The sequence below is a fragment of the Zeus faber genome, assembly GCF_960531495.2.
Source record: "Zeus faber genome assembly, chromosome: 18".
Lineage (NCBI taxonomy): Eukaryota > Metazoa > Chordata > Actinopteri > Zeiformes > Zeidae > Zeus > Zeus faber.
The window spans coordinates 799,625-814,034 of NC_137210.1; the positions used below are offsets into that span (position 1 = coordinate 799,625).

Sequence of the window (14,410 nt, forward strand, 5' to 3'; positions counted from 1 at the left end):
TATACTGAGGTGAGGTGACCTCTAGAGGAAAGATGCTGATGCAGCTGTTAAAGCTGAGAGAGGAACTATAGTACGACAAGAAACTTTAACTGGCTAAACTCTTCAAATATGAGTGATGGCTGGCTCAACTCAACAACCTCACAGCCATTTTAATTGAAACAAACAAACTCAACAAAACAATGCAGGATGGAAATACAAACATCATTACCCAGCATGAAAGAGTGGAGGTTTTCAGGAGAAAACTAAACATGTGGAAGAATCAAGCCACAGCAGGAACCACTGACATGTTTGAATAGTTGCATGCCTTCCTTCAGCAGAAGAAGATGTATTTCAGAACCATTAAACACCACGTATGTATTCATGGGGTGGACAAAAGCATTTGTGGGTATATACAGATACATTTTAGTTAGAAGAAGAAGAATCTTTAATTATCACACCACACTACAACACATGCACGCTTTTGGATGGTGGAGGGCTGCCGGGGGGGCAGCCAGGAGCAATGGGCACCATTCGTCGACGCTGGTCAGAAGATAATGTGTGCATGTTTATGGTGGGGGTCCTTACTGACATTAGGTGGAGGAAACCCCATGTGAGCATGGGGAGAACATGCAAACTCCACACAGCTTCTATTTGGGAGATAACCCGCCCGGAGCACAGTGCCAGCAGCGCCCCAGGCGGGAATCGAACCCAGGACCTTTTTGCTGTGAGGCAGCAAAAGAATATTATGTTTATGTTACAGCACACTTGTCAGAGATGTTGGACAAATATTTACCTGAACTCAAGGAGGAGGAAGCAGCTTCTCACCTCTGGAAGAAGAACCCATTTACAGAGAACATTGAGACCAAGCTTCCTGACACATACCCATCCAGGCTCTTGGAGGAACTCATTGAAATCTAATCAAATTCCACCTGGAGGGCTTGGTTCAGTGATTTTTCGGTATTTATTGATAAGATATTTCTATTATTGGAATTTGAATTTTTTTGTATTTTTGGAGAAATGGTTACTTTATATTTAAAGCAAACACCTGCGTCAAAAGACGCATAAAAGTCTGTATCATATTTATCAGGGCCCTGAAGCATTTTAGCATTCACAGGTGGAGTTTGACAGTAAAAAGGTTGAGGACCACTGATCTACATTACATAACATGGCCAAAAGTATGTGGACACCTGAACCCCAGACCCATATGTGCTTGTTGAACATTTATTTTCAAAGCCATGGGCATTCATATGGAGTTAGTCATCCCAATGGGTGGGCACACTTAACTATGGGCAAGACACCTTGCAGTGACCCTGCGGTCATTTGTTCCATGTCTCTCCCTCTCTCGAACATCTATCTGTTTAATAACACCTTAATATAACTTTACTGCTTAATGCTGTTAAAACCACTTTTGCACACGGCACCACACATTTGGGGGGATTGAAGCTACCTGTCTTCAGCCCGACGGTAGTGAGGATTTATTTCGGCCAAGGCAAATAGCCACATATTTCATTATAAGAGGCCAAACTAAAACACATAAAACCACATTTTTCACATGCATTTTACATAGTTATTAGCCACATTATGTTTTTGTAGTCTGTAAAGACATACACTTGACTTAAAGATCCACGAACCACACTAGCACACATGTTTGTTTATGTTTAATGTTGCCCACTCATACTGTATGTGCTGGTCTCTTTTGTTTCCATTTAAGGAGATGGCCCAGTCGATTAAGTGATGTCTGCCGTTATTCTTTTGTAAAATTAAACACATTAAATCACACACAGTGAGAACAGAGTACAAAGATCATATTAGACATCACGAAACAGGGAAGTTCAATATCATGTTGACAACATGTTGAGATTTGATGCTGGAGTGTGTGGTTATGTTTAATTACAAGGACAGAGGAAGCTAAATGCAAAGGGCAGCAATATAGTAGAATAATTAATCTTTATAGATCTATAGGGAATGTTTGTTGCGCTCGCCTAGGTAGCTTCACGATCTTCCTTGTTAATGTAAAAAGCAAAATAATACATTCATATATATTGCTCCATAGGCCTATATTGATCTCTCCTATATCACCGCCATGTCTGAGGTATCTATGTATCATTTTTACAGTCAATTGGCAGCTTTCTGTAATGCTTCAATAACTGAATGTATTTCATTGAAGTTTTTATTGTCTTTTATTTATGGCACTTGGGACAAATGGACAAAAATCTAAAGAGATAAGCTATAAAAAGTGTATGTAAATTACTCATCGCTAATGCTCTATAATACATATGCCTTTTGCTGTCTTTGTAATTACTTTTTTTTCTGACTGGGGAAAAATCACTTGAAACGAAAGCTCTACTTTTACATTTCTCATGTTCGTTAACCTTTGAGAAACGTTTTTAAATATGCGAAATCGTCTCACTTCCTTCCACGGGAAAAAAATAAGTAAATTAAAAAAAATAAAAAATAAACAAACAAACAAATAAATAAATAAAAAAGGAAATTCGCGCGCCCGCCAACCAGACTTTCTATTTCCCTTACGTCATCCGCGTGCTCGTGAGACCATTCCCTTTTAAGGCAAACTATGTGATTTCTAGCAATCTGATGCAGTCATGTAAAAAAGGAGTACATACATCATACAAGGATAGATTTCATATTAGTAGGGAAGTGTGTTCTCAAGTATTTTATTTACGTATTTTTTTATTAATGCCAGTTTTCCTGTTCGTTGGTGGAAGTCGAAGGTTTACAAAAACATAAATGCGATCTCTAGGTCTTGGTCCTGGACCATTCGTAATGACTTGTATTTTATCTGTAATCCAGATACAACACAACACATCGATGTTAGGAAAGAAGCACAACAGCTCTGCTCTGCTCTGCGACGCTCTGCTCTGCGACGCTGAAGCGACGCTGAAGTGAGCAGCACATTCCGTTGTGCGTTCAAAACCCTCGGATTTTTTCACTAACGTATTTGTCCCCGACAAATATACTGTTGCATGGGCTGAACTCACATCATAATAACAATAATAATAAAAAAAAAACATAGGATAAATGGTTTCTGTTATATTATTAAAAAAACCCTTTCAGATTTGTGGAAACTGTTTTATTTGTAAAAACAGGGAAAAGGACCACTTAAGACCAGGTCTAGATCAAAAACAAAAACTCAAAACTGGACTAGATTATAATAAGAAGCCTAAACATCGTTTCAAACCCCATTTCAGATGTGCGAAAAGCATTATTATTTTGATGAAAACATTATGAACGGAGAGATTTAAATATGTCGGACTTGAGGACGAAGATGAAGAGTTTTGTTTTTGTTTATGCAATTTGTTAATAATGCAAATCAATTCTAACACTGTTCAAAACAGTGTACTCTGGCAGGTTTTAGTGTTTGTGGAGCAGCCACTTAGCACTTTAACCATAAACACAGCCAGAAATGCAGTAAAAAGGAAGTCTCGGTCACCAAAAAGACCAGTCTAGGTCTTAACAGCCGAGGCAGGAAATGTTTTTTGGACACACACACACACACACACACACACACACACACACACACACACACACACACACACACACACACACACACACACATACACACACACACACACACACACACACACACACACACACACACACACACACACACACACACACAAGACCAGGTCTAGATTAAAAAAAACTGCTGTACCTATGGTAGTCAAACGTGGACTATGTTAGAATGACGACTCTGCCCAATGCAACGCGATCTTGGATTCCAGGGGCGGGTTCTGGTCCCATTTTGGCCAATTAAATGACATTCTGCGGTGGGATCCTCCACTGAATGCAAATCATTGGAAGACTGGAGCATTTTTCCTCTGCTCTTAGCTGATAGATTCTGGAATCTGGATACGGGACAGTATTATGTGTCGACATTTGTTCGTTCAACCCTAACCCGAAAGCCTGAGACAGCAGAGCGACTGACAAGAGGGGTGATGCTGGGGATCACGGAGATGACCAACGGGTGAGTAAAAAAAGAAGAAGCTATAAGTGCGATCACGTTGAAATATATCGGATAATCGGACTTTTAACAAAACATGTATATCTTTTTTTTTTTTTAAACACGATCCAAATGAATTAGTAGATAAACGGACTGAGTGCGTTGTAAAGTGCGGTGTAAGTAGCCACCACGATAGCGTCGTAATCTTGGTCTAGCCGAAAAATAACGGTAAGTGACAAGCAAAGAAACACGGGGAAAATCTAAGTACCTATTGAATGAAAAAAATAAATAAAATACCAATTAATTATAGAGAAATAGAACACCCTCTTCTCGTGGACACGCTGATTGTTTTTTGTTCTTTTTTGCTTGGTCTGCTTTTGACTCCTGTGCTGTGTCGCCTACACGTCCAGACCACTCGCCACCCGCCGGATCTGTGGTACTGAATTACCGTGGTTTCTATAATCCCACATTATCTCACACATATATGACTCATACTTTCTCAGTTAACATTGGAAAACAACATCTACTTGTAAAGCTGTCTTTTAACTACCCAAACTAAAACATTTATGAAATATATGACTATTTCTTTTTTTTTTACTTTTTTGTGGCTATTTGTGTATATTTGACAATTCAGTTTCAAAATTTCAATCATTTTTATATCGAGGGAGCAGTGGCTCAGGAGGGAGCGCGGGTCGTCTTGTAACAGGAAGATTTCCGTTTCTATCCCTGGCTCCTCCTGGTAGCGTGCTGATGTCCTTTACCAAGACACTTAACCCCCTAACTGCTTTTCGGGCGCCGCTCTGGCAGCCCACTGTTGCTAGATACGTCAGTTACTAGGTAAAAATCCATTTCGTTGCCTCAGTACGTGTACTCTGGCCAATGACAATTAGTTGAATCCAATGTGAAATATTCTCCATTTTGCTGTTAATGGCATTGCTGCGCTGCATGAATGAACACCCGAGCATCGTGACACAATCTGGCTGGTGTCTATATTCACCAACATGCAACATGGTGTCAGATAGACTAGGACCTGTAAGTGAGCTTGGTTAGTAACTTTGAGATTTGCAAAAACTATGGCGCTGGACAGATCAGCGCCTGAGGATAGCATTAATGTGGCGGCAGGAAGGGCGGCGGCCCACCAGAAGGCCATTTTGAGACAAATAACAACACACCGGCCCAGAACATGAGAGGCACAGGCAAATGCAAGTACTGTGGCACTCAACACAGACATGGATGAGACAAGTGCACTGCTTTCGGAAAATAATGCTGCTCATGCGGCACCGCTAATCACTTCACCAAAGTGTGGATGAAAAGAGGCCCAAATGCACGTCAGCTAAATGCCATGGACGCTCAACCTCTGGAGGACCAAGGTGACGATGACTGCAGTCAGGGCCAGATTTACATGGCAAGTGAGCATAGGAGCAGTGAAGACAGGGAAAAAAGTGTTTTGTCAACCTGCTGCTGCACAAAGAGTGCCAAAGATGCCAGCTCGACTCTTGAGCGACCTGCAATGTGACGAGCATCAAAGATAAAAAGAGGCTGGCACCCAGGACGGCTCTTCAACTGAGTCTCACCAAACTGAAACTCTACTATGGTGCGTGGAGGAACACAATGGGCCTGTTCAGCACACAGGCACATTATAAGGGGCAAGACTTGACTTTGTAATTGTAAAATCTGACCAGAAGCACTCCCATAAAAGTCCCAGTGGCCCTCAAGGCAGCCATTAAAGCGCAGTTGGATCATTATGACTACGACACCAAAGTCACACAACCCCCAGACTGGATCTGGCATGTTCATAGTAAAGGAGTCAGATACATTTAGGCTTTGCACTGATCCCAAACCCCTCAACCGTGCTCTCAAACGATCCCATTACTTCATGCCCAGTTTAGACGATGTGCTGATGAAGCTGCCAAAAGCACGTATCTTCGCACTGGTGGACGCATGGGACGCGTTCCCACAGTGCCAAGTGGATGACAAGAGCAGCCTGATGAGAACATTTTGATGAAACCCCTTTCGGCGTATCAGTTGCACCGGAGTTGTTTCAGAGGAAGCACAAAAAGGTCCTGGCTGGCTTGAAGGTGATTAAGTCTCTAGCAGACGACATCTTAATAGTGGGCTGTGGGGGCACAGAGGAGGAAGCCATCCACGACCATGATGCAATCCTCACCTCTTTGATGGACAGATGTAGAGAAGTGAGACTGAAAATGCTCCAGTTCCAAGTCGGAGAGGTCCGCTTTCAAAGCCACGTCCTGTCAGCGGAAGGCCTCAAAGCTGACCCGTACAAGGTCAGCGTGGTCCTGGTCATGCCCAACCCCACACATGCAAAAGGGGTGCCGCAGTTTGTGGGGTTCGTGAACTACTTGTCAAGGATCATGCCGCGCCTATCAGAGGTCTGAAAGCCACTGAGGAAACTGCTAGATGAAGATGTGCATTGGCACTGTGGCTGTCGAAGCACACGGCCACTAAGGAGATCAAGATGCTGATCATAGTGTTGCCGGTCTTTAGGTACTATGACGTCATCATGCTTGTCACTGATCAGAGCGACTCCGGTCAGAGAGGCCTGGGCTGTTGTTTGCTGCAGGAAGCGCAGCCAGTAACCTTTGTGTCCTGTGCATTATCCCAGACAGAGTAAAATTATGCAAAACTTGAAAAGGAATTGAAAAGGAAGCCTGAGCATCATTTTTGCATATCAGTGAATACTTATACTGGATGGGAGATGTGACAGCAGAAACGGATCACCACCTACCGGTTTCCATCTTCAGCAAGCCCCTCCTCAGTGCACCAATGCTCCTCCAGAGCATTCTCCTAACACTCCAAAACTACTGCCTCACAGTGGTATACAAGCCAGGCCCTGAAATGTACGTAAGCGACACACTCAGCAGAGCCACTACCCCATTACAGAGAACAGACACACCATACAGACGTGAAATGGTCTACAGCCTGTAGCAGGAGCAGTAGGACAGCCCAGTAGTTCAGCAGATGGACTACCTGAACGTCACTAGCCAAATCCTCGGACAGGACACAGAGGAGGATGTGTGCCCTAAACACCTCAAGACTGTTGCGCTTCAGGGATGGCCAGACTGCAGAAAGGGTATACCCATAGTCATCAGAGAGTACTGGGCCATCAGAGATGAAATAAGTGCACAGGACGGCATGCTCTTCAGAGCCCAGCATGTTATCATTCCTAAAATGTTGCGACCGGAAATTCTGAGACGGATTCACTACAGCCATATAGGGGAAGAGGCTTTCTACAGGCAGGCCTGAGACACACTCTTCTGGGCCAACATGCAGAGGGAAATCAAAGACTTTGTGCAATAGTGCTCCTTGTGCAACGAGTATGCGCATGAACAACAGAAGGAGACTATGATGTCTCTCCCACTTTCCACGTGTCCCTGGCAGATAGTGAGCATGGACCTATTCAAACATGCAGGAAAAGTTTTCCTGCTCGTGGTGGACCACAAGCCTGACTTCTGGGATGTCGATCTGCTGCTTGACTTCTGAGCAAAAGTCACAGTCTTGAGGTTCAAGGCTCAATTTGCAGATAATTTCAATCGGCAGCTCGGGCATGGCACTAAAATGAGGCACTGAAAGAGAGAGAGAGCGAGAGAGAGAGAGCAAGAGAGAGAGAATGCGGTGCAGTGTAATACGATTTTACCCATTTTAAATAGTAAAATGTAGTATTTTGATTAAAATAAATTAAGAATACATAAAAAAAAAACACGGATGCTTAGGTCCAGCAGGGGGTCAACTTAAGGCTGGTGGGCCCCTGAAAAACAACCCCCTGGGGAGGTGTGTTCCTTTCTATTACTTTCTATTAAAATTGCAATGAGAAATTTCCTCAGGATGAAGGGCACTCTTTGTTAATATGTTGTTGTTGTTCTTTGAAAGTTGAATGCATGGACAGCTTGACAAGAGAGAGAGAAAGTGAGAACGCTAACTAGTTGACAGGATAGAAAATAGCGCTGAGGGACAAGAAGTTGAAAAGTTGACAGATCCAGGAAGTGGCTGTCGCACCAGCCTCAAGAGAGAGCTCTCTGCCTGGACTCCTCCTTGAGCAGGAATGTCCAGAACTGTAGCCACACTGGAGAGTATTGTTTAGGCCTGTGTGTGTGTGTGTGTGTGTGTGTGTGTGTGTGTGTGTGTGTGTGTGTGTGTGTGTGTGTGTGTGTGTGTGTGTGTGTGTGTGCATGCGTGCGTGTGAGAATAAAATACGCAACTGGTCTTTTTGGTGACCGAGACTTCCTTTTTACTGCATTTCTGGCTGTGTTTATGGTTATAGTGCTAAGTTGCTGCTCCACAAACACTAAAACCTGCCAGAGTACACTGTTTTGAACAGTGTTAGAATTGATTTGCATTACTAACAAAGTGCATAAACAAAAACAAAAATCTTCAAGTCGGACATATTTAAATCTCTCCGTTCATAATGTCTGGTGAAAATAATTCCCTCGAAGCACAATTTCAATTAGTGCTGGGCGATAAAATGATAACAATAATTATCAACATATTTTTTTCTCATTTTACAATCACATTTTAAGCAACATATACTTATTTTACAGAGGAATTTACCAATTAATTAATTAAAAATCCTACAATGTGATTTCCTGGATTCTTTCCCCCCATTCTATCTCTCATAGTCGAAGTGTACCTATGATGAAAATTACAGGCCTCTGTCATCTTTTTAAGTGGGAGATATATATACATATATATATATATATATACGTATATGTATTTGAAGCTAAAATATAGTGCAAGCAACAAGTGGTTGCTTGTAATTGTGCATTTTAGATGTAAAACTCAACCACAGTTCTTTGCAGATTGCCTGTAAGCACTGTTCTGAAACTAGAGAGCACTAGAGGGCATAGGCACCTTCTCTTACCCTAATTCTCAGTCCACCGTATACCATAAAAGGAAGTTAATGGACCAAAACGAACTTAAAGTGACACATGGATTTTAGAAGCAGTGGGAAAATTACACACTCTGAGTAACCCTCATTCTTTAGCAGAATCACATTTTAAGCAGAGAGAGAGAGAGAGAGAGAAAGAGAGAGAGAGAGAGAGAGAGAGAGAGAGAGAGAGAGAGAGAGAGAGAAAATGCGCTGCGCGCTACAGTGAAATACGATTTTACCCAGTTTATATAGTAAGGTGTGGAGTGAGATTTAATGTATATTTACTTGTTGTCGATGTTCACACCTTACCCTATAATTTGGTTTTCACAGTTGTAGTCAGAAAGAGAGATAACAGCAGTTGGGTTGTTGGCGGTCACAGCAAAAAATATATTTTACCCTGGGTCTGGGGCTAGTACATTTTGTGAAAAGAAGGAGAAAAACTTCTCTCTACTTTATGCAAGTCTGGTAAGATCAACCATCAGATCACAGCTGACATCACATTCTTTGATAGTTTTTGCTTATGGGTGGGTGGGTGTAGATTTGTGGAGTATTGCACAGAATTAGTAAAGAAGGGCTTTTTTCTTTAGTATGACAGTCTTTCTAGATACATTCCACTTTCATATTTTAAGAAATGCATCAAACTAAACAACTCCCCAATACCCTCAATGGTATTGCATTCAAAGTGTAAAAGGACATTTTTGTAGAAAGACCTATAAAAATCAGTACAGCCAAAGGGTTCTGCTGAATAATTTTAAACAGTCTTTTTTAACTATTGCAGGCTTAAAGAGTTTGCATGAGCTAAGTCTGGTCTACCACATACAGTAGCTGCTATCCTGATTTAGTCTGCATGGTGGCAGTCTGCTCACACTGTTTTGGATAAGGGACTGGTTTCCCTCCAGCTTTCTCTAGTGGAGAAGGCTGCCCCACTGCAGGAAGATGACGGTTACTACACGTTCTGTTTGTTTAAACCCACACTCAACCCATCTATGCAGGGCCAAATGACTCAAAATGAAATGATTAAAGGTGGAGATATACTTAAAAAGACGCAAGAACAAAAGACATTACAACCACCGGAAAACATGTCCCAGAACTCCGTCAGCAGAATACTCATTAAGAACTCAACATGAACTCAATAAAAGTTTTGCGGTGAAAGAAGTACGAACACGACAGCAAGAGGAGGTGGCAGAGGTTGTGCTTCACATAAAGATAAAAAATAGAATAATTAATAAAAATAGTGAACTCAAACTCAATGTAATTTATTGACATTATAGGTACTCCTCACTTAACGACCGAGTTCCGTTCCTAGGACCAGGTTGTTAAGCGAATTGGTTGATAAGTGAGGACCCGCGTTATTTCACAGTAAGGGGGCGTGGCGATTGCGAAAAGCGAGTGTAATAAAATCTGACCAACTGTGGGAACGGGACTCAGACTGAGAACGGTGATGCGCAATGATGCTGACGCCGCGGTATTGTACGCAGTGCACAATACCGACTGGTCGGAGAGATGGTCCGAACCTGTCGTTAAACAGGTAGGTCGTTAAGTGAGGAGAACCTCTACACCTGTTTCATCAAATAGTGACCGGGGCTTTTATTTACCTCAACTGGGTGCCGTGCTCCTCAAAATAAATAGATATAAAATAAACTTGCATTATTTTTTTCGTCTGAGCCACTGGAAGGGCTGGGACACACAGTGAACCCGAGATCACTCTCCATTGCGCAATCCACTGTCCTGATCCAAGACAGAACGTCCCTTAGTTTATGTTCGTATCATACAAGTAGAAACTAACGAAAACAAAAGATCTCAAATAAAAAAACAGTAAAACCAGAACATGAACACTGTACAGGATGCACAGTACGCTCGGCACGCAGCGCAGGACTGGAGCAAGGCACTCACCGTCTCAGATTCAGTCTTGTTTACCAATTTTTATTTGAGTAACGGTTTATATTTGAGGAGAAAAGGTCGCTATAAAACTTGCTATGAATGTTGCGGCTCTTCCTCAGCCAGGAAAAGGGGGGAGTTGATTGACCCGGAAAGGGAGGTTGAAGTCCGTCCCCTGCCATGACTCAGAACGAGTTTGTCTTTGTGCTTAAATCCCAAATAAAAAAAACCTTTTTTGAAGGGCTCCCTTTCCAGAAGTGAATTTCAATTGGTGTTCTAGAAAATCCTTTATATAAAGAGTTTTAATCCTGGAACCAAGGCAATCAACTACGAGATTAATCGTGGCCATAAAACATTTGATTTGGAGCAAAAAATAATTTGAAAACGGAAAAAAAGGCAAAGATACAAGACTGTGTACATAATTATTTTAAGAGTGAAGGAACTACTCATCCCACAAACCATTGCGAATAATGCCTTTCCAACGACTTCCAACTAGGCTTGGGCAGATTTAAAATTAAATTGCGACTGACTCCATCGATCACGATTGACATTGATGACAGACGATTTTTTTTTCTTTATCGGCCAGGAAAAATCAGAGCATTGAAACGGTGTAAGTGCAGTTTACTGTGTTCTGAAACTGGAGCGGAGAGGGAAAGAGGGAAAGAGGGGAAGAGGGAGAGAGGGGATGGAGGCTCTCCCCCTCTCCGCTTAGAGCTGTCGAGTAACCACTGGTGATCGAATCTCAGTTCCCTGCTCTACAGTCCTGTGCAGAGAATTTAAGAGGGGCAGGGGCTTTAATATTTAAATTACTTATTTCACATTGTCTGTGAATATGTGTGTCAATTCATTTGGGACATGTGTTATGATGGACGACTCAAATGCTGAAGACCGTCATCCCTAATTCTGCACGGTCACAAGCCCCCAAGTGGCCAGAGGACTGAGAGAAGGGTGCCTGCCAACAGGCGTGGGGTCAGAGAATTCAAGGGGAAAGCTCTACAACACAGTTCTCTTTTTATCACCCCCCCCATTAACTCTCTGCCCCACTGTGAAACTCCACTTCACCTGCTCTAAGTAGGAGGGAGGAACCCGAACCCGAAAAAGAAAAGGTGTACTCACAGAGACGCCCCCCACACCCCGTTCATGCTTATGCAGTTGCATTTGTGAACATGTGCGTGACCTCCCCCTGGCTTTGTGTCCCAGAGGTGTGTTGGAGAGCTGAATGGGGAAAAGGAGAGAAGTGTTGCAGGAGACCGCGCCGAACCCCCACTGAAGCTCTCCTTCATGCGAGGAACCTTTTTTCTTTTTTTTCTTTTGATCGGATTTATTTGTTGTTCCTGGGAAAGAAAGGGGAATATAGGAAGGACTTTCCTTCCTAGGGGAGGGAGGGGAAGGTAGTTGGGGAGAGAAGGGGAAACAAGATGAACGCTTTGAGGCTGAAGGAGTTGTCAAACTCGGATTTATACAGGCGTAGGCAAGAGAGGCCGGACAGCTACGCATGTTTGTCTGGGGACGGCCATGGGTAAGATATTTCTCCTCTTTCCCTTTCTGTTCTTAACAAGCTGTATCACCTTGAAGATCACTGACAGACTTCAGGAATTGACCTGTAACCGTGTGTGAGATTGTTGAACTTTGAAAGCTTTGATTCTAGATTTAAAAGCTTTGAACCTAGATCTACCTCAATAGGTGGATCTAGGTTGTTTATTCATTTGAAATCTGTAATTTCTTGAGCACAATGCTTTATGCCAGGGGCATTTTTTCAAAGCCAGCTCAATAATCCTAAAGAAAAAAAAAGAAAAAAATTGCAAACTCACTTCAACACACCTTACTTTGTGTGTGTGTGATTGTGAGAGTGTGTTTGTTTTACTATACTTATGAGGACCCCGAATGAACTATTTTTTGGTCGAACAGTGGACCAGGAAACAGCGTCGTGTGTGTGTGTTTGCAATTCCAGAATTAACCCTGAATTCTGTTTTTGAGTGTTATGAGGTGTGTGTGTGTGTGTGTGTGTGTGTGTGTGTGTGTGTGTGTGTGTGTGTGTGTGTGTGTGTGTGTGTATGTGTGTGTGTGTGTGTGTGTGTTTGTCTATCCCCGTTCCCGTGATTAGAGGGCTGGAGTAATGTGAGGAATGTATGGACAGAAGACTGTGACTTTGCTCTCTCTCTCTCTCTCTCTCTCTCTCTCTCTCTCAGAATGCTTAGCTTTATTTATCATTGATGACACAAAGAGAAAGCTATACACATAAATCAGCTCCATAGCTTCATCTATTGACACACTCTTGTCAGTTTGTATGTGTGTCAAGACCTGTTCTGGAGGGTGTTGGGCGGGGGTGCGTGCGTGCGTGCGTGCGTGCTTGCGTGCGTGCATGCGTGCGTGCGCGCGTGTGCAGTTTTTTTCTGTGTACACACTCAATGCCAGGGATTGGCCAAAAGGAAACCTGTTTTGGGTCCAAGCAGCCCTCAGGTCTATATCACTATGGTTACTGTTGACACAGTGTGTGAGTGTTTGAGGAGGGTAGGTTGTTTGTAGGCCTGGTTGTCTGGCACGAGCGCCTGGCTGAGTGCCGCTGTGTTGGAGTTCTCCCCAGTGAACGAGAGGGTCGCCTCTATGCGACTACAAGTTGCTAAGGGGAAAGCTCTGACTGTTGTGTGTGCTTATGCACCAAACACCAGTTCAGATTATTCGGCCTTCATGGAGTCTCTGGGTGGCGTCCTGGAATGGGCTCTGCCTAGGCACTCTATAGTTCTACTGGGAGACTACAACGCTCACGTGGGCAACGATGGAGAAACCTGGAAGATTGGGATTGGGATTGGGAGGAACGGCCTGCCTGATCTGAATCCGAGTGGTGCTTTGTTATTGGACTTCTGTGCTAGTCATGGATTGGCCATAACGAACACCATGTTCGAGCAAAGTGTACGTGGTACCAGACCACCTTAGGTCAAAGATCGATGATCGACTTTGTCGTCGTGTCATCAGATCTTCGGCCATATGTCTTTGATACTCGGGTGAAGAGAGGCGCAGAGCAGTCAACTGATCACCCCCTGGTGGTGAGTTGGATCAGATGGTGGGGGAGCCTGCCAGACAGACCTGGTATACCCAAGCGTGTAGTGAGGGTGAACTGGAAAGCCTGGTGGATGCCCCTGTCCGCGAGGTCTTCAACTCCCACCTCCGGAAGAATTTTTCGCGCATCCCGGGGGAGGTTGGGGACATGGAATCCGAGTGGGTCATGTTCAAAACCTCCATTGCAGAGGGGGCTGCTAGGAGCTGTGGTCTGAAGGCAGTCGGTGCCTGTCATGGCGTTAACCCAAGAACCCGTTGGTGGAAACCAGCGGTGAAGGAAGCCGTCAAGCTGAAGCAGGAGGCCTTTCGGGCTTGGCTGGCCCAGGGGTCTCCCGAGGCAGCAGACAGGTACCGGCAGGCTAGAAGGGCTGGGGCTGGTGGTCGCTGAAGCAAAAACCCGGGTGTGGGAGGAGTTCGGGCAGGCTATGGAGAAGGACTTTCGGTTGGCCTCAAGGAAGTTCTGGCAAACTGTTCGGTGACTCAGAAAGGGAAAGCAGGGCTTGGCTCAGGCTGTGTTCAGCCGGGGAGGAGAACTGCTGACCCGGACCGGGGATATTGTCGGGCGGTGGAAAGAGCCTTTGAGGAACTCCTGAACCCGACCAATACGTCCTCAGGGGAAGAGGCAGAGTCTGAAGACTTGGGAAGTCTCGTCC

The 14,410-nt window shown here is 43.8% G+C and overlaps 1 protein-coding gene across 2 annotated transcripts in view; it reads left to right on the forward strand.

Moving 5' to 3' along the window:
* Nucleotides 1-3,806: 3,806 nt before the first annotated feature.
* LOC307244088 (LIM and senescent cell antigen-like-containing domain protein 1) overlaps nt 3,807-14,410 on the forward strand; it is a 45,430-nt gene continuing 34,826 nt past the window's right edge. Inside the window, exon 1 of one of the 2 annotated variants that reach the window (XM_080019113.1) lies at nt 3,807-3,961. In XM_080019113.1, the coding sequence (XP_079875239.1) occupies nt 3,933-3,961 (29 nt within the window). In that variant the 5' untranslated portion in view covers nt 3,807-3,932. Of the gene's footprint in view, nt 3,962-12,100; nt 12,220-14,410 lie in introns of those variants that run through there. The other variant, XM_080019112.1, reaches the window with a different exon arrangement.